Source organism: Leopardus geoffroyi, chromosome B4, assembly GCF_018350155.1.
Source record: "Leopardus geoffroyi isolate Oge1 chromosome B4, O.geoffroyi_Oge1_pat1.0, whole genome shotgun sequence".
Classification (NCBI taxonomy): Eukaryota; Metazoa; Chordata; class Mammalia; order Carnivora; family Felidae; genus Leopardus; species Leopardus geoffroyi.
Genome location: NC_059341.1, coordinates 73089149 through 73110091, shown reverse-complemented (window position 1 = coordinate 73110091; position 20943 = coordinate 73089149). Strand labels below are relative to the sequence as shown.

General features: G+C 40.3%; 1 protein-coding gene across 2 annotated transcripts in view; it reads right to left on the bottom strand.

The window, feature by feature from the left end:
• Nucleotides 1-20943, bottom strand: part of ANO6 (anoctamin 6) — a 198490-nt gene that overhangs the window by 15882 nt on the left and 161665 nt on the right. For both annotated transcript variants that reach the window (XM_045464998.1, XM_045464997.1), the window contains 5 exons: nucleotides 20242-20319; nucleotides 15028-15253; nucleotides 13816-13985; nucleotides 13511-13608; nucleotides 6852-6982 (listed from right to left, as the gene is read on the bottom strand). In XM_045464998.1, the coding sequence (XP_045320954.1) occupies nucleotides 6852-6982; nucleotides 13511-13608; nucleotides 13816-13985; nucleotides 15028-15253; nucleotides 20242-20319 (703 nt within the window). The remainder of the gene's footprint in view (nucleotides 1-6851; nucleotides 6983-13510; nucleotides 13609-13815; nucleotides 13986-15027; nucleotides 15254-20241; nucleotides 20320-20943) is intronic.

Genomic DNA, 20943 nt, shown 5'->3' with positions numbered 1-20943 from the left:
GTAGGTAGAAGGAGCTGGTATGTTCTTCTGGTCTGAGAAGCCAGGGTATGCTGCAGAAGAACAGAGAGGGCTGGAAAGATCTGGCAGGTCCACAGGCCAGGCAAGAGCCACCGTCTTCAGGGAAGACAGACAATTACCGGAGTTGATGATATCATAGATGTTGACACCAATGCTTGATATTATGCTGCTGACTGTGTCTATGCATCACCTACTCCTAAATGAATTCATCTGCCTGCTAGGGGCCAGGCAAGTAATAGAAATGTGTGGAGTGGGTGCAGTCAAATATGGTAAACTGGCAAGTGCATAGCCTAATGAAATGGAAGGGACTGCATACAGTTGCCATGTTGGAATGAGGGTCCAATGTTGCCTGATCTTATTATTCAAGAGAAGCCAGAAATGAGGACTATGCAAGCAGTCAACCCAGTTAAAAATCCAAAACAGAAAAGATGTTATTTATAATGACAACAAAAGTATAGACTATTTAGGAAAAAGTTAGTGAGAAATGTTAACAAGGTATGATAATGGTCTTAAAAAATAAAAACAAATAATGATAAATGAATGAATGGTAGGATGTACCATATGCTTCTTAATTGGGCAGACTCAAGATGGGGGGACTTATATCAATTTTTTTCTCCAAAATATAATTTAGAATTCCAATACAAATTCAGTTAGTGATCCCAAATGGGTATTTTTTTTTTTTTTAAGCTGAAAGAGGATGCTAAAGTTTTTCAAGAAATATACACAAGTACACAAGTAAAATAATGAAAAGGAATGCTTCAACTGACAGGAGAGACATTCTGGAAGAGGATACAATAGGTCTACCTCTGAGAGATTCTAATAATGTATATTATTATGCTCTGGAATTGAAACAGTTTAGAACTAGTGCATTAATAGTATGAATTAAACAGAATTGATGCAGATATTCATAGCAGTTTACTATATTATAAAAAGTGATGCTTCGAATCAGTGGATTCAAGTGTTGGAGCAATCAGCTACATCACTGGAAAAAACTGGTATGGAGTCCTCCCTTTTGACATCAAAAGACAGATGGATTCATTGAAAAAATAATGCACCAGAAAAACCAACATGGTATCATCTGTTTTGATATTCAAGAGAGAAGAACTTTCTAAGCTTTGAAATGAAGAACAAAAAAGACCTACCGATTCTGCAAGGAAATAAATACCCAATGTAAAAACAAAAATAATCCTTGTCTAAAACTTTTCCATGACCCTATATTGCTAATATGCTCTATGCTTACTTCTTCACTTTGAGCTTCTTGAAAAAGTACCTCAACTATTTCTCCACTTATTCCCTCCTCAAAGCCCTACATCCTGCCACAGCCCTCCCTATGCTCACTATGCAGTGGCTGCAGATTTCAAAGCCAGGGTACATTTTCAGTCCTTATTTGTTTGATTGCTAGGCAGCTTTTGATATGGCCAAACATTTCCCTCTCAGTGGAATGCTTTCCCCCCTGACTTTTGTTTTACTTAAATAATTTTAAAAAGCGGGGCGCCTGGGTGGCGCAGTCGGTTAAGCGTCCGACTTCAGCCAGGTCACGATCTTGCGGTCCGTGAGTTCGAGCCCCGCGTCAGGCTCTGGGCTGATGGCTCGGAGCCTGGAGCCTGTTTCCGATTCTGTGTCTCCCTCTCTCTCTGCCCCTCCCCCGTTCATGCTCTGTCTCTCTCTGTCCCAAAAATAAATAAACGTTGAAAAAAAAAAAAAAAAGCGAAGGTGTGTGTGTGCAAGCGCGTCCACACACATGCATGCACGCACATAATTTCTTTTAAACACTACCTGTAGTGCTCCTTCTACTTTTTCCCACTGTGCCAGCAATTAAGTGTGGGTTCAACTCTTGCCTCCCCACCCTGCCCGCTTATTTTGCATTATGCTCCTTTTAGTCAGTGTTCAAATTCCTCTTAAGCAACATTCTCACCTTCTAAGCTTTCCATGTTGGAGTAACTCTCTGCTACATTTCTTCCAACTGTTCTGCTATTCTTCCTTTGTGGATTTCTTTCCCCATTTACCCTTTAAATGCCCCATTTCCCCAGGGCCTAATCATCAATTCTGTGTCTGGCATGCCTGAATCACCCCCAGGGTCTTACCTGCAGCTTCTCTGAGCTCCTGGGGAATCCAACTTTCTAATGGACATTTCTACGGATCCATCCCATGGACACCTCACACTTGAAATATTCAACACTGAACCATTTCCTTGACACTAGCTCCTCTCCTCATATTCTACCTGCACATTCAATCTCCTGGAAATTATCTCACCAATTTTATTCCTCACCTACCATACTAGTCATTTCTTTAGCACTTGTCCAATCTGTCTCCCTGATCTCTATGCCCATACCCACTGCCTCTATTTAGGTATGGGGATTACCTAGTTGTGTGGGTTACCTGGTGTAGCCTCCCAAAATATCCTTCTCCTACCAAAATATCTTCCATTCTGCTGCCAGAATGATCTGATCTTTGTCAACATAAACATTATATAGTTCTCTTGCTTACAAATATTCCCATGGGTAAGGATAAGTTCATTAAGGAGAAGTTCTAGTTCCCTGGATGAGCACATGAGACCCATTATGACACAGTCCTTGCTTACCTGACATTCCCACCTATGGATCCTTTGTTCTTGCCATACTTTGAACTGGCCAAGCTGTTTCATGTCCTTGTACTTTTAAATGTCCACCTCTTCACATGAAATATCCATTCCCTTTACCATACTTGAAACAACTTCCATTCACTCTTCAAAATCCAATTCAAATCTCATGTGCTCTAGAAAGTCCCATCTGCATTTACTTTCTTAACAATCCACCAAATACTGACCACCCCTCACTTGGCTCTGTAAGGGCAGGCACCAAGTCTTACTTGTCTTGGTATCCCCAGCAATTGATAAGAGTATTTGGCATAGCAGGTGCTCCATAAATGTTTATCAGATGAATGAATAAAGAGGTAGGAGGCCTGCAAAAATAAGGAAATACCAATGCAGGTAGTGGGAGGAAACAGTGGAGATGAGGAAATGGAAGAACACAGGCCTGAGTCCTGGAGAAGTATAGTGGGGTGCTGAGGTGGGGTTAGCACTGGAGAAAGAGGAAAACGGGTGGGCACAAGGAAATGCTAAAGAAGAGTTGGTACTAATTATAGTAAATTAGGTGGAGAAAATAATATATGAAGGTCACTGAATAGATCTTTGAAAATTAACTTGGAGATGGAGGATGGTGAGGTCAAGTTAACAAGGACAGAGGAGGCAGGGCCAGAGACAAACAGGGCCCACTCCATCATTTTCTTGCATTTCATTTATGTGACCCGCCCCCTAGGAAGGCCTCACCAAGTTCACAAGAGACTGGGTGTCTGTGCTGTAAGTACAAAATGGTATCTTCTGGTTTTGAAGCTAGATTTTAGACTGACAGACTATCTCTCTATGTCCTGTGTCTGAATTCTCAGATGTTAAGACCAGACACCCGGGGAAGCAATTTGGTTAACAGACCAGGGTTACTTTAATAATCTCAAAGGATGGTGGGGAATTCACTAAAGATAACAGAAATTTCGCTCAAAAATAAAACCCAAAAAACATATGCCATAAAGAACTTCACCAGTGTTGAGTTTGGTAAGTTCTTTATAGATTTTGGAAGCTAACACTTTATCTGATATATCATTTGCAAATATCTTCTCCCATTCTGTCGGTTGCCTTTTAGTTTAATCCAGTGAAGAAATGGGCAAAAGACATGAATAGACACTTCTCCAAGGAAGACATCCAGATGGCCAACCCACACATGAAAAAATGCTCCACGTCACTCATCATCAGGGAAATACAAATCAAAACCACAATGAGATACCACCTCACACCTGTCAGAATGGCTACCATGAATAACTCAGGCAACAACAGATGTTGGCGAGGATGAGGAGAAAGAGGATCTCTTTTGCATTGTTGGTGGGAATGCAAGCTGGTGCAGCCATTCTGGAAAACAGTATGAAGGTTCCTCAAAAAACTAAAACTAGAACTACCCTACGACCCAGCAATTGCACTACAGGCATTTATCCAAGGGATACAGGTGTGCTGTTTCAAAGGGACACATGCACCCCCATGTTTATAGCAGCACTATCAACAATAGCCTAAGTATGGAAAGAGCCCAAATATCCACTGATGGATGAATGGATAAAGAACATGTGGTATACATATACAATGGAGTATTACTCGGCAATCAAAAAGAATGAAATCTTGCCATTTGCAACTACATGGATGGAACTGGAGGGTATTATGCAAAGTGAAATTAGTCAGAGAATGACAAAAATCACTTAACTTTAGTCATATAAGGACTTTAAGAGACAAAACAGATGAACATTAAGGGAAGGGAAACAAAAATAATATAAAAACAGGGAGGGGGACGAAACAGAAGAGACTCATAAATATGGAGAACAAACTGAGGGTTACTGGAGGGGTTGTAGAAGGGGGGATGGGCTAAATGGGTAAGGGGCATTAAGGAATCTACTCATGGAATCATTGTTTCACTATATGCTAACTAATTTGGATATAAATTTTAAAAAATAAATAAAACTAAAAAAAAAAAAAAAAAAAAAGAACTTCACTGGGATGGTGGGGGCAATATTAATGTAAACTCAACTAGCAGTTGTATGTATGTGTTGAAACTCCAAGCTCAGGTCACTTGAATCAATATCTATGAGTATTAGGTCCAGACAGTGGTGCTCCAGCTGAAGACTGAGAGATGCAAAGGCTTTGTAGCTACCTCAAACAGGATTAGTTAGCCAGGGGACAGGAATACCCACAACCAGATGCCATCAAGGCAGGAACCAAGTACTATTAATGCCTACAGAAAAGAGCGGCAAATCTGTGTGAAAAGCTGAGGGTTACTACTGAGGCTTGGCAGTTCTTCAGGTAGAGAAGAGAATGGTGTTTCAGGCAGAAGGGAGATCTAGTCCCCTCCACTGGGCAGAGGGGACTAGAGCTGGTGGTTGGATACAAGGCTCCAGGCTCATTTGCCAGAAGATGTTTGGCTTCAGCAGCTAGGAGGCATAATTAAGAAGGTAGATGGTGGTGTCATTAATGAATATGGGAAGAAGCAGGATGAAACTATAATGAGGCCATCGACAAAGGCACTCTATATTTATTTTAGAGGAACAAAAATAATTCAAGAGGCACTTGGAAATTCTCTCTCTCACAAAGTAAAATAACAAAAAATAGTTTCACTCTGGTATTGAATATGGAACAGACTGCTTTCAAAAACTAATTTTTCTAATTCATTAGGTATTATTTAGATAATAGGAAAACAATTTAATAAATCTAAAAAATATCTCTGTAATAGTCGTTATTCTATCCTTTCTTGTAGGGTGGGATGAAGCCTAATTATTTTGTTGGTAACTATTTTAATGAGACTATGAAACTCTAAAAGTCATACCAATTTCTCCCCAAAGCACAACCTTTTCCTATAACTTTTTCTCACAATGCTCTTTATTTGACTAATCAACTACAGAAAAATAACTCTATTTTTTCAAGGTACGTTTTCAGTGCTAAAATAACAAATGATATTCTGCCCCAGAATGTTGTTGTTATTAATGCTGATAATAGCTCCAATAAGAAATATTTACAATTATGACTCATTTTGGAATCAGAGGTAATTTTCTTACAGTTCTTTTGAAAATTAACAGAATAAATAAATAAATAGAGCTTCTACGTTATGTACTGAAGCTACACTCTTAAACGAACCTGGTCCCGAAACCTAACAAAAGCAAAAATGAAATTTAAATCTAACTCCAGGCTGCAAAGTATTGTTGACTGAAGGTGCTACAAGATGAACCTTTCAATCACTGAAAGAAGCAGATGTGTTTCCATGTTTCATGTATATTTTTAAAAGCAATTATTTTATATATAGAATGTGATTTAATAAAAACCATCCTCTATCTGCAGACTTGTAAACAGGAACTGCAAAGGGGTATCTTTGTAAACACACAAACCCCTCTGCATAAATGCACAGCCTGTCAACCAAAATGTTCTGCCTCCTTTCCTAATCCCCTAAGCTGAAAAAAATTATAGTTCAGTGCAATGGTTAGCTGAAAGGGCACAGATCTAAAACACATAAATCGTTAGCCTAATAAGATATAAGTGTGTTATGCATAATAGAAAAGATGGTGTTTCCTCTGGAAATCTGTTTTGAGATGTGTCCACTTAAAGGCACCTAAGAGCTCAGGGTCAAGTCCAATGAACAGAAACAGAGCCCAAGCAAATACTGCACAAGTGGACAAAGCATTCAAGAAGGAGGGGACCTGTGCTAACTTCTTAATCCCACACCAGCAAAATGGTTCTGAATTCAAGCCAGTGATTATCCATGAGGTCAAAGAACCAGACAGAAACCGTGGGCCAGAAGAAATAGAGATGCTGTTACAGGCAGGTGGGAGGTGTCAGAGGGGAACCCTGTGATCCTGCCTGCCACGAAACAGCATGTGCCTACAGGCTCTCTGTCCAGGCTTGCTTCAATGACTCATTCAGAAGTGTATCGGCCAACAGCTGTGCCTGCGTGGACTCCAGCACAAGCTGAATCACCTCTAATAATAGTTCTGAGTTCATTCTCAGACAACATGGTTAGAGTGCTCTGAGGATGGTGAGGAGGTATCTCAACGAATATTCCAGTCCACTGCTTCGTAATAAATCTTTAGCTTTGTACAACATACATATTGACAAGGATCCACACAGTCACCTTATCTGAAAGCCTGATTGTGTACTCTGATCTAGTGGAGAAAAACATGCTTCTCTTCATTTCAATATGCCAAGTAATTATGTGGGATCCAAAACATGCTCTAATCTAATTTTTATATCAACTAAAACTTCAGTAAGGACTTACTCATTTCAAGATATTCATAAAACAATCCCAGTTTGCCCATGGGCTGCAGGTGGTAGTCCTGTTCCCATCGCGGGGCTATCTTTTCTGCTCTGGAAACTGTGCGGCATCGTCCAATCAGGTTCTTGACCCAGCTGCCAAAAAGATCAAACTATCAATTAGAATATTATCCAATTACTTTGCAGATATCTCAAGCTAAACACATAATCCTCCCAAGAAATTAATCTCTTGGTTTCATGCTAAATTTCTTTTTGTTCCTTCCTCTTTAACCGAAAGTATTTTGAAAAGCAGCACTATGTACTGAGTTTTAAGATCGTAACTGCTATTATTTTTTTCTCCCAGCTCCTTTCCACGTGGACAGTTGATTTTTTAAATGTTTTTATTTTATTTTTGAGAGAGAGAGAGAGAGAGAGAGAGCGAGCGAGCATGTGCTCATGTATGTACACGAGTGGGGCACGAGGGAGACAGAGGATCTGAAGCAGGCTCTGAACTGACACCAGGGCCTGATGTGGGGCTTGAACTCTGGAGCCATGAGATTATGACCTCAGCTGAAGTTGGATGCTCAAATGACTGAGCTACCCAGGTTCCCCATGGACAGTTAGTTTTTAAAAAGACTTCCATTTGATCTTTATTTTTTTCCCCCATTTCCCTACCATTATCTACAATGGTCTTTCCAGAATGAAGTCACCAGAGAAAATAAAATGAAGACAGACATGGTATGCGAGCTGGTAACAGTGCCCTGGAGAAGATCGAAGCAGAGTAAGGAGTGGAGTGTTGGCATTTGTGGTACGGGAGTCGGGCGGTGGCAGGGAAGGGCTCTCGCCAAGAGTGACATTTGAATAAAACTATGAAGAGGCAGAGAGAACAGCAACTACAGGACCCAGAGGCAGGAACAGGCCTCCTACATCTGACAGACAGCATGGAGCCTGGTGTGGTCCAGGCCTAGCAGGAAACCAGGCTGGAAGTTTTGAGGAGTGGGGAGCCTAAGAGACCACTGTGGAGATCTGGGCATTTTCTACTCTGGGGCAAACAGGGAGCCATTGAAGGGCTCTGAGAGAAAAGTGATGTATTTTCATTTTAGATGAAACAGGTCCAAGACCCTAGTTTAAGCTGAACAAATCAAGGACCAGAGAAGCAAAATGCCTCCTCAAAGTCACAGTGCACAGCTGGCTGAAAACACAGCCTAGTGCTCTGCTCTATCAGACACTGGCCCCACAGAGTCGTCTCTTGTCTTATATGTTATTTTCTTTCTCAAAGCCTCCAAATAAATGTTTCCCCCTTTTCTATGACTCTTTTTCCTGAAAATAAATTGAAGTCTGGCAGTGAAATGAGGTGTGCACCTGTAGCCTGAAGAACCGTTGTCCCCTAAGGCAACAGCTGGCTTGTGGTCTACTCACGGAGTTCACCAGAAGAGGCACAACAGCAAAGAACGTCAAATACAAATGTCTGGGCCAAGCTTTGGCTGATTAAACAATATACTTGTACAGATTTCAAATTCAGGAAATGAGAAGGCCTCACGCTACTGTAAAGACAACTGTGTGTGTTGCACGCGCACCTGTGTGGGTGTGCACTCCCCTTGCCCCCCACGGAGATACGCGTTACAAATAGCTCATTATGCTATTAGGTTTCCCACTGCTGGCTGGTCTGTGTCAACTTCACTGACCACTCCCCGAGGTTTACAAAGGGGAGATTTCTCTACAACAGACGGTGCCCCTGGCTTCACAATCTTTTCCCATTTCTTTCTCTTCTATGACATGACGGACACAGCAGGCAGCTGTGGAAAGTGGAGGGGACATGGTCTCAGACACCCCTGAATGTGAATCTACACTTCAATGCTTACTATTTAACTTCAGTCAAGTTCAAATAAAATGGGTGATAAAACCCTGTCAGGATAAAATTCTGTCAGGATTAACTAATTCAGAACAGGTAAAATATTTAGCACATTTCCTAACACACCAAAACCCCCTTCATGGGATTTTCTTTTGTCCAGTACAGGCTAACTGGCTGAGGCCAGGACGACTGTAAATACAGCCTAAGCTACTTAGGATTCTGACTAGGGGACGAAAATGCTTGGATCGGTGGATCTCACGTCAGCACTTCGAATGGCCCAGAATGCTTGTTGCTGGTGCTATTTCCTGTATCCCAACTCAAAGCTCTGGCATCAGTCAAGTCTAAAGCATGGCCTGAGAACCTGCAGTTTTACACATGACAGAACCCTTGTGAGGCAGGTGACATCAACGATGACACATCCATCACCCTTTAGGACATCCAACGAGATTCCTGGTTTCTACTGTTTTGTTTTTGGCTCTGCCTCACACTTCCAGCCTCAGCCTCTTCACTGAACCGACTCCAAGCCCCAGAGAAGCAGGTCTTTTGCTATCAGGGTCCCAAATCCATTACAATTTGGACTGAGGATGGAACCTCTGTCCCGGCAACCACTCGCATGACCGGCTCGGCTGGTACTTCCCTCTCTCAAGATACTGCCTTCCTCCACCTGTAATAGGTCATATTAGAAGTCTTTCTGACTAGCTTTCTTTTCTGAGCTCCAGGCTCTGAGCCTTTTGTTCAATCTTCCTGAGTTGAACCACTCATCTGTAGTAGGAAATCTTGGGCTGTCATCCATCCATCCATCACTTTGGTGGTCTTTTGGGTTTTCTAGTGGGTTATAACGGATTCTAGTGCAGAGATCTCAATCTTGACTGCACACGAGAATCACTTAGAGAGCTTTTTAAAAATACAGATGCTAGACACGGGTAGGATCTTTCTTCTGCTAGCAGGGTTTACAACACAATTTTCTTAGGGATTTACCATGCACATTAGCAATAACAGCATTGTAAAAGGTTACCCTTCCGTAAGTCCTTATTATGTGTAAAGCATGGTATAAAGCACTTTACACCTCATTTTCTCTTTGTATCTTTATTATCATATTTAATCCACATACTACAAATAATCACAATTTCTGTGTAGAATATTCTACAGTATTTCCATTTGCTAATTTTGATTATAAGCATCCTTCACTATCTGAATCTATTTTACTGTTTCTGAATGTAAAGAGTGAGTATGGATAGTGAGGGATAACTGTATTTAGGGTTCTCTCAGTGTATCTTTGGTTCATCCTCTAGCCAAATCAGATCTTGAGAAGGGATAGTTTCCCTTGTAATAGCTCACTTTCCTGCTTTAAGTAGTGCATACCCATTGTAGAAAATACAGAAAACATATAAAGGATGAAAATTACAGCCCTCCATCATCTAAATGCCAAAGAACAATGCTACTGGCATTCTGGATATTTAATTATTTTACTTAACATTTTAGCATATAAATTTCTCCAGAGTGAATGGCTTAATGCAGGGATTGTGTCAGCCTTTTGTCAAATACGGAACAGAATTCCCAGGAATGCCTCAAATATCAAAATACTAAGTGAGGCTGGGAAGGCCAAAGGGCTCTGAACTTGCTTTCTGGGTACAAACAAACAACTCTGTTACTTTGCTGATGTGCTGTATCTGAAGGTTGGGAGTCACTCATTCACACCAGAGCACGCCCACTAAATACGAGCTACCGATTTAGGTGCTAGCGGGACCCCAAAAGGAAGCTGGGTCACAGTGCCAGATGTGCTGCTCCGTTTGCTCCAAGGGTCCTTGCCAAGGACCTCAGGTGGTGTGGGGGTGGAAGAAGGTTAAGTTTGTGGTGACATTCATTTCACTGTGTTCGTTTTGATATATTTTAACAGTGTGAAAACAGTCACCGACTAACAAGGCTTTTCTCTCCATCCCTGTGTATTTTGGGGGTGAGGGTAGTTGTGGGTAGCAGGGATAACTGATAGATCTTTCACTTTGTGTGAAGAAAGAAAGAAGGAAGCTGGCAGTCAGACGCAAAGAAGCAGAGATGAGAAGAGCCCCTGTTGCTCTCTCAAGTGCTAACATCTAGCATTCCCAGTTTTCAGACAAGGGAAAGATAACTCAAAACACACTGCCCTTAAGTATTTTAGGCCAGGAGTAGAAATATCCAAATGAAAAGTTCAGGTCGCGATAATGTGCGACAGTAGACTCACTTGAAGTGCAGGTATAAACAGACCACGGATACATAATACATCCTTTATTTTTAAATATTTCATGTGAATAAGTTTCATTTCATACCAATTTCTTAGTACCAGTTTAAGAAATCTACTCCCCCCCCAACCCCCGCTGCCACCCAGCCACTATGGTTTTGAAATCAGAAAATAGCTCACTGACAACCAATTAGTCATCAAAATTTAGTGTTAAATAATTAGCCTACTTCCTTCAGAAAAATGCTTTTTAATAATCTGAGTTAAGCCTTTCCTCTATTTGATATATTTATTCTCATATATAAACCCAATATTTGTGCATGACCTACTTTTACTCATTTGGAAAAATCTGAATATGAACTCGGTGAAGGTAAGGTTGTTTACTGAGTTGTAAGGCTCCAAAATAGTAATTTTATAGCTAAGACCAGAATCCCTTTTTTTATGAGGGGGGAGAGGGGAAAAGGGAGAGCTAGGGTGGGAAAGGGGGGTGTCTGTTTAGAGACAGACCCTGATACTTTACATTGAAGGCGGAGGATGAGCCTGGTGAAGAAATCTAGAAGGACACATTGATACCTAAAGGTTCCTGCTCTACAAATACAGAAAGAAAAGAAAAAAAGAGGTTAACGGCCCTGCAAAGAGAAAGAACAGGAACTTGGTAATGGGGAACAGAGAGAAGTTAGGGGAGGGAAGAGAAAGAAAGAGAGGGAAGTTGTCTGTGGTGGGGGAAAGACAGGCAGCAGAGCCTGAGGCCTACAAAGCCTGGGGCGCCTGGGTGGCTTGGTTGGTTGAGCAGTTGAGCGGCTGACTCTTGACTTCAGCTCCAGTCATGATCTCATCACGGTTATAGGATCAAGCCCCGTGTCGGGCTCAATGCTCAGCACGGAGCCTGCTTGGGATTCTCTCTCTCCCTCTGCCCCTCCCCTACTCGTGTGCTCTCTTTCATATTCTCTCTCTCTCTCTCTCTCTCTCTCACACACACACACACACACACACACACACACACACACACAATCCAGTTATATAGTGGGGTGAGAGACTTAAAAGATGGAAGTTTTTTATTTCAAAATAAAGTTGTTTTTCTGCCTCCGTGTCCCAAATGTCAATAAAGACTGCTTGTGTGAATGGTTTTAGAGGACACTGAGGAGAGGGACCACACTCTGCCTTTGGGTTGGCATGAGCAAAAAGTACAGATGTGGAAGGCGACACAGAAAGGAGATGCAAAGTTTTGTGAGCACAGAAACTCAGAGTCAGAAATTATCTTGAAAAGGTTAAGTGTGATATGCAGAAAAATGTACCCCGCCCCCCCCAACAGATGTCCACGTCCCACTCCCCACAACATATAGATATGTTAAAGTCACATGGCAAGGAGGAATTAAGGTTGCAAATGAGCAGACTTTTATAGTTTCCTGGATCATGCAGGTGGACCCAATGTAATCACCAGGGCCAATAAAGGTGGAAGAGAGAGGGAGGGGGATGGGATTATGGAAAGAGTCAGAGACATGCAATATTTCTGGCTTTGAGATGAGAAAAGAAGCCCTAAGCCAAGGAATGTGGACAACACCTAGAAGCTGGAAAAGGCAAAGAAACAGATCCATCCCAGAGGCTTGTGAAAGGAACACATCCCTGGTAATACCTTGACTTTAGCCCACTGAAACCCGTCAGACTCGTGACTTCTAGAACTGTGAGATATTAAATCTGTGTTGTTTTGTGTTTTTTTTTTTTTTCATTGTCCTATTACCATTAAGTTGGTGGCAATCTTAGCAATAAAAGATGAATACAATAAGCCCCCTGAAAAGGTGCAGAAATTGAGATGGCCCTGGACTATTCACTTTGATACAAGATAGGGCTTCAGTGAAAATTGAAAAGGACAGTGTGACCTACACCAACATCTGTTGTTCTCATTTCTTAGGGAAAGAATGGTAAGTCAAAACATTTGTGGTTATCATTTTAGATGATTATCTCTTAAAACATTACGTAATCCTGGTGCCTTAGGACCACAAGAGAACCGCTCTTCTTGAAAGCACATGGATGTGGAGTCCTAGGATCTTGGATTTGAATCCCACAGTAGCCTCTTATGGACAAGGCAAATGTGGATAGATCATTTAACCTCCTTAAGCCAAAGAATCTTCATTTGCATAAGGGAGATAAAAACAAGAATTGTTTGAAAAATTAAATGAGAGAGATCTACAAAGCACTTAATACAAGTGGCTGGCACACACTAGGAACTCAACAAATCACAACTGTTGATTTTTTAAACCATCCTATCAAGGGAGGAGAAAGTCCTGAGAAGTGAGGGAAATAGTTCACAGTCCCAAAAAAGGCCAACTCTCCATGGACTGGGATCAGTCAGCTACCAACAATGGGCTAATACACATAAAGTGTAGCAGATGGAGATTTAAGTTAAACAGAGAGAAGTAGGTTTTTTAAAAACATAATTATTAAACACTGGATACGTTCACACCGTTGGTTGGACCATCTTGTCTGGAGACTTTTACTAAATAGAGTTTACTCCATTTTAGAGGTAGGCATGCAGCTGTGTGAACACATAGGCAAATGATTTGGATGGGTGGGCTCTCCCATCCCTTATCATATCCCCAAGATTACGTGACTTAATACTCACGGAAGTAACACCTCTTGTATGTTATTCCAGATTGCTTTTCCTCCCATGATTATTGTCAGCTGTGTCGTCAGTTCAAGGAGACAGCCACCTGGGTCACACTGGAATATTAAAAAGAAAATCTCATTTAAATTTTAGATGGGTCTAACGTGAAATTGAGAAGGATTAATTTTATTTTTTGCTGATATTTATTCTGCTGAAGCAAAAAGAATCTGAAGAACATACGGTGAAGAAACTCTTCACTGGGCAACTGGGAGAAAACACAAAGCAGCTTAAACGGTCAAGAGATTGCAGTTCTATACTCATACCTCTTCATTTCTGTATTTTCCCAGCCAATAGACTGGGTCTCCTGGATAACCTACAAATTTGCCCTTAAAGAATGCGATGTAGAAACATGAAGAATAGTAGTTGACAAACTGGAATAAGAACATCTTCATGGTCAGGCTGTTCTCATAATCAGTCTGGGTCCTTGGGAGTTCTGTAGTTAAATAAAGGCAAGATTTAAGAATTGTGAACAGCTTTGAGACCCTAATCGAAGACACTGATACATGAGTTAACATGTTAAAAAAATACAATTCACACTGTTTTCATTTAAGCTGTTTTAAATTCCTTAATATAGCTGCTGTGTTAAGTTCACACATTGTTACAAGAGTCCGCCCCCTCCCCCAAGAATGCAATATCCCACATGGCAAAAATCTTCAAGGGTTCCTTAAAATTTACAAGCCCAATGTTTTCAAATGGGCAAGGCTGTTCTCTCTCAGGTCTGAGTGGACAAAAAATTATTTTTGAACAGCCTGCTAAATGATATTCTTGTCTTTCTGAATTGCAATAAGGTAGGACTGTTGAAACAACAAACAAAACAAGGGGGAACTTGTTACGAGAATTTGGGGAAGAGGAAGCAGGTCATCCTCCTAGTTGAGAATTTAAATCAGTCTGATCATTTTCAGAAGATGACCACTGAGCAGACCATTCGGAGAATGACCCAGGCATATGCAGCATGTGGGGAGCGCTTAACTCTGGCCAGGAAGCAGCTGCCTGGGATACAAGCCAGAGAGAGAGAGAAACATTTATTACAAAAGCTGGAGCTGATGAGAACAGAGCTATATTAATATGAACAGCATGGGGGGAAGCCACACAACACTGTGATTACTTGTCCTCTCAGCAAAAAAGGAGCATATTTGCCACTGGAACCATGACCCTATTCCACTTATTTGTAATAAAGAGACTATTTACTTTCAACAATAGGGTACGTGATCTAATGTAATTGAAAATATTATTCAGCACTGATCTGTTTACACAGAGCTTGGACATTATAATGATTGTCTTTGCTTTGTCCCTTTTACTAATGCAAAGCTGTAGATAATTCATTTCCCACACAGGTTAGATAAAATATGTTTACACTTGAAATTTTCTAAAATTTGTAACATATGGAAATTGAAATGCCTAAAAGAGACAGTCTCTATTTCTCACCAGGTTCCAAAAATGTCTTAGAAATGACCTAAGCTATAATAGGACCTTACCAAAATTAGTAATCATGATTGCTACTTTTTCATATATGGTGTTCAAAATCATGATGATGATAAAGCTGATGAGGGAAGCAGTGATAGACGTGGCCGTCTGTGGAGTCAGGTACTTCTGGATTGGATCTGTCCCATTAAAGTTCTTGGGAAGTTTTGCAGAAAATACAATGAACACTGAGAGCCTGTAGACAATGATCCCAATAACTGAGGCGATGATCAATAGGATCTGGAAGCACAATAAAGACAGCACTTCACTAATTACACAGCACTATTACTTCACTAATAGTGTTTTTACACTTAAAAATGAACCCCATGCTCAAATGGACAAGGTGCACGTGTGAAGTGATGGGTGATGGGATATCCTAAAGTGATATTCTTTAGGATATGCATTCAAGTTTTTGCTCAGTTATAATCCATGAAGGGGATAGGTTTCCTTCCAGCAGAGAACAGATCACCTGGTTCAAGGGTCAGCAGGTGCTACCTGTTGTCTTGGTCACCTGCAGGAGGTGAGATTCTGAACAGGATGGGGAGCCTGCAGAGGTGCCCTGAGGAAACGTGGAAATGGCCACAGGTATCTGCTGATGAAAGCTTCACACACTTCTCCCCTTGGATCTTAAGATCTGAAACTGGCAGTTACTCCTACCTGCTTTTGCACAAGATTCATTTCACTCATCTGTTGTTTTTGACTGCATAGACCAGTGTCAGTGAGGGGGTCTGAAGCACGGTTTGTACACGGTTGGTAGGATGTCACTTCCTCCCTAGGCACGTTTTCTCCAGCCACTGGGTAATGCACATTAAAGGTTCCGTGTTTAAACTGTTTTCCCTACATCTACTTTCTTGGACTTACTCCAAAGCATGTACTCGATGTGTCTGACTCCTTGTGAAGACTGTTACCAGAGACAAAAGCTACAAAAAATGTGAATTTCAGGGCCAAGTAAAACCTGCCCTGTTGTTTACAGCAACACAGAGAGGCTGGTTTTCACCTGTGGAGAGCAGTAAAGGGAGTTATTAACAGGCAGGGTCCTGGAACCAGGTTCCTGCATTCGAATCCCAGATATACCTCTAGTTGTGGGACCTTGTGCAAATCACTTAACCTTTGGGGCTTCAACTTCTTTGCCCACGTAATGAAGGATCCTAATGGGAACTAACTTACAGGACTGTTGTGAGGATTTAATGAATTACTCCAGGTAAAAACACTTAGAACACGAAGCCCAGGCAAACGAAAAGTACTATACACATGTGAGCTGTGGTTATGGAGGCTGAAGTGTTAACAAGATGTTTTTCGTACTTTTAAAGCCATCAGTTTGTACAGAAGGCATTATATTTCCTCCAATAATTTTGCTCATTATCTCCTTTCTTACAGTTAGGGTTTAATGCTTGTGAAAGGAATGACATGTTTATGTGTGTGAGTACATGTGAAAATTTGCCAAGGCTGAAGAAAATGTATTAGAGAAGGTATATCCAGTCTTCCTCTCTGAGAACAACAAATGCGGGCCATTTAAAGTGTATATATTTTACTTTATTTTATTTTTTGAGAGAGAGAGAGAGAGAGAGAGAGAGAGAGAGAATGCCAAGCAGGTTCCATTCTGAGCACGGAACCCGACATGGGGCTCCATCCCATGACCCTGGGATCATGACCTGAGTTGAAATTAACATTGGCTGCTCAACCAACGGAACCACTCAGGCGCCCCTAAATGGTACATATTTAAAAAATATATATCTCCATAGGGGTGCCTGGGTGGCTCAGTCGGTTAAGCGTCTGACTCCTGACTTTGGCACAGGTCATGATGTCACGGTTTGTGGGTTTAAGCCCTGCATCGGGGTCTGTGCGGACAGTGTGAAGCCTGCTTGGGATTCTCTTCCTCTCTCTCTCTCTCTCTCACAAAAAATAAATTAAAAAAAATTAAAATATCTCCATAATAATTTTTAAATTATTAATTATAATGGCTGAGATTTTTAATTTTACTATTCAACTCAGCACATATTTTTAAAATCCTCAACAGTCCTGTGAGGTAAGTAGTATTGTATCTTTTACAAAGAAAAAGAGACACAGAGAATAAGACTTTGACCCAAATTAAGCAACTAATAAGTGAAAAGAACTGAGTTACTCCAAGACTCTGGAGTCACACTAAACTCTACGTGGCACTGCTTCCTACATGGTTTATGAAATGAATTCTCATTCTTTTCAGAGCTTTTATAAACTTGGTATGTTTTCATACTTCTTCAGGGTACTTGACAGGTTCAGTATTTCTTCACAGAAGGAAGTCCTTATGAATCTTCATTCTTAAGTTCCTTACGAATCTTTCCGGCTATAACTTCAATATATGCTTATTAGGGAATATTTGAAATTACTCTATACTGGACACTGGTTGTGTTTGCTGCCCTGAACCTGTTCCCAGACTTACAAGCAGACCCAGATTGTGCTTTGAGAGAATAATCCCTCCTCCATTTTCAGTCCTATGGCTTGGGCTGGATTGACCCCCTCCTCCCTAGGGTTTACAGGTAGATCCTGATTGGTTTGAGGCAAATAGGTGTCTCATCCTATTGGCCTCAGCAAGTGATTCAAGTATTGAGAAATATCTTAATAAAATTCAGTGAGATGTGAGGAGAGATCTGCTAGTGTCCATGGGAAAGAGAAGCTTGTCAATAAAGGAAGCTGCTAACAGAGACCTCTCTTGTTTTGAATGGGATGTGAGATCTGGAATCTTGCGGCCATTTTGAGACTATAAGGTAGTGCCTACACCCACCAAGCCAGGAGACCAGTGAACAGAGAATGATGACAGAACAAAACACAGCCCTTGATGTCATCTGGGCTGCAGTATCTATCCTTAATGGAAGTCATACATCAGACCCGAGATTTTTTAGTTACAGGAACCATTTATTGGTTCATTTTGTTGTCATCATTGTTGTTTATACCAACTGGAGATTGATTTTCTGTCACCTATAATTGAAAGACTCCTAACTATAGGGGTACCTGGGTGGCTCAGTTGGTTAAGCACTGGACTCTTGATCTTGGTTGGCCCAGGTCATGATCTCACAGTTTTGTGAGTTCGAGTCTCACATTGGGCTCTGTGCTGACAGTGTGGAATCTGCTTTGGATTCTCTCTCTCCCTCTCTCTCTGCCCCTCCCACACATGCATTCTATCTCAAAATAAATAAACAAACATTAAATTTTTTTTTTTAAATAAAGGAAAAAAAGAAACAGAAAAAATGTATCTACTAACTATATACAGGCATAATTCCTTCAGAACTGCATTGTTTGCATATTAAAAACTATTTTATGTATTTTCCTTAAACCTATCATAACCATAACATTTTCACATGTTGTCAAATATTTTCATGGACATACTTTCTTATGGCCGCACTATATTCTACTGTATGAAGGATTAGAAGTAGAGTATTTTGGCTCAGATTTTATATATACACAGTAAAACCTTGGTCTGAGAGCATAGTTCGTTCCAGAAACGTGCCTGTAATTCAAAGCACTTGCATATCGAAGCGAATTTCAAGAACCATTGGCTCAGTTGTGATCATGTGATGTTTGGCATCACCTTCTACTCATAATGCAAGACATCCCTCGTTTATCAAGTTAAAGTTAGAAATGTATGCTCATCTTGTGGAACACTTGCAGAACAAGTTACTCGCAGTCCAGGATTTTACTGGATAATAATGTATATAAATAAATATATATATATATATTGTAATAAATCTGTATGTAACTAATCTTTACTAACTTTTACCATTTTGAAAGAGTTCCTGATTAAAAATTTTTACATGCTGAATTGTGGATTAAAGCACATGAATATTTTTGACTCTTGATACTTACTGTCATACTGCTAAGAAGGCCAGAAGCAGCTTAAAATTTTCATAGCTTAGTATGAGAGCAGCTGATGACTGCACTTCATCCTCACAAACACTGAGCCTTATCACCTGATAGGTGAAACACTGTATCTCATTTTAGTGTGCACTGATTTAATTAGGATTGAGGCTTGACAGTTGCCAGGGTGTTTTTTCTTCTGTGAAAGGGTATTCACGTTCTCTGCCTCCTTAGCTCTTGAGATCTTTGGTGTTATCTTACAAGTGATCTGGACTTTTTATGTATTGAATATAGTAAACATTTGCCCTATTGGTTAACAAAAATTTCTTCTGTTGTTTTAAGCTTAGAACGCTTCTGATGTGTGGAAATCTTTAAAGGTTTTTTTTTTTAACGTTTATTTATTTATTTTTTTTGAGAGAGAGAGCGAGTGCAAGTGGGAGAGAGGCAGAGAGAGAGGGAGAGAATCAGAAGCAGGCTGTCAGCACTGTGCCTGATATGGGGCTCAAACTCATGGACCATGAGATCATGACCTGAGCCAAAATAGGATGCTTAACTGACTGAGCCACCAAGGTGCCCGGATGTGTGGAAATCTTTAAATATTTTCCTCTGAAACTTCTTCCATCGCTGTTATGTTTAGAAAGTCTTTTTATATCTAGAGATTACATATTCACCCATATTTATTTCTAGTTTATGGTGTTACTTTTTGATTGTTTCTGGAATTACAATATATGTTAATAATATGGTTTCCATCTTTCCCAAGTAGCTAACAAGTGTTCCATCACCATTTATTAAATAATCTTTACTTATCCCACTGATTTATAATGCCTCCCTTCTTGTGTATTGTTAATGATAGGAGATCCCATATCTGGGCTTCATGTCCTATTTTCTAATTCGGCTATTTTTGAGCCAATAAAATTCTTGATATATTACTAATTATTATATTACTAATATGACTTTATTAATGATAAACCCCAAATTAATTTCAAAAGTCCTGATAATCTAGGTATATTATCTTTTTATCTACAATAATTTGTTTAAGTCTTCTTTTGTATCTCTCAGTAGTTTTTACATTTTCTCTGATAATTCCTATTATCCTTTTAAGGCTATCCCTAGACATTTTATTTTAGCTATTACTGTTGGAAAATTTTAGAATTCTTAATGCCTCCCATTTGGTCTCTTCACCAGAAAATGGAAAATCCAGAACCATTGATCTGATCTAAACACATGAGGTGGAAGGAACTGAAAGAACCACTGTGAGCAGATAGATATTGAGAGTTGTTCCACATGGTGGCTGAGTGGTTCTCTAGAAACACTTCTATCAGACTACCAGTTTCCAGTGTGCCTTCAGTTTCCAGGATATTTAAAATTAGATATTAAAAAGTCTGTGACTGATTTACCCAGAATAAGACAGCACTTGCACAGAGGGTTATACGGATACATTTTCCCCAGGTAGTGAAGGGCACACGCTCTTCTTCCTAAAAAAAAAAAAAAAAAAAGTTTAGTCAATCAAAGGTCTACTCTGGTGAAATGATTTTTCTCCTGATTGGTCTCTAAATCCTAAGCTTAATTTTTGTAAAAATTAGTTTTCAAACAGCCTCCTTACTCATAACTGCATTTTGTTGTTGTTGATTTCAAACATACACATAACAAGTACGTGCTCATTTTAATGGTTTTTGAAAATGTGAGCATGAACAATGAACCGTTTGTCTGCTGTGACCTCAGCTCAGGAGTCTATCTGACAACGCTAAGCTGTAAACTACATTCCTGAGCTTGTCTCAGATTCTAGAAATGGTGGCAATGACGGCACAGAGCCCACGCAGGACAGTGAGTTCCACGGGTGTCTGCAAATACTAGGTACCTACTATGTGTTTCTTGGTTGAGCTTTATATGTTGATTTGGCATAGCTTTGAATTTTAAGAGTTTCCATAACTCATAAGAATATATTTAATTTTTAAGACTGGAGATCAGTACTTCTCAAGATTTACCTGGATTGTAAGAGTAGCTATAGTATAATAGTAGCCACAAATACTTACATTTACTCTAGGCCAGGTACTATTCTAAGTAGGTTCTGCACATTAACTCAATTAATCCTAACCACA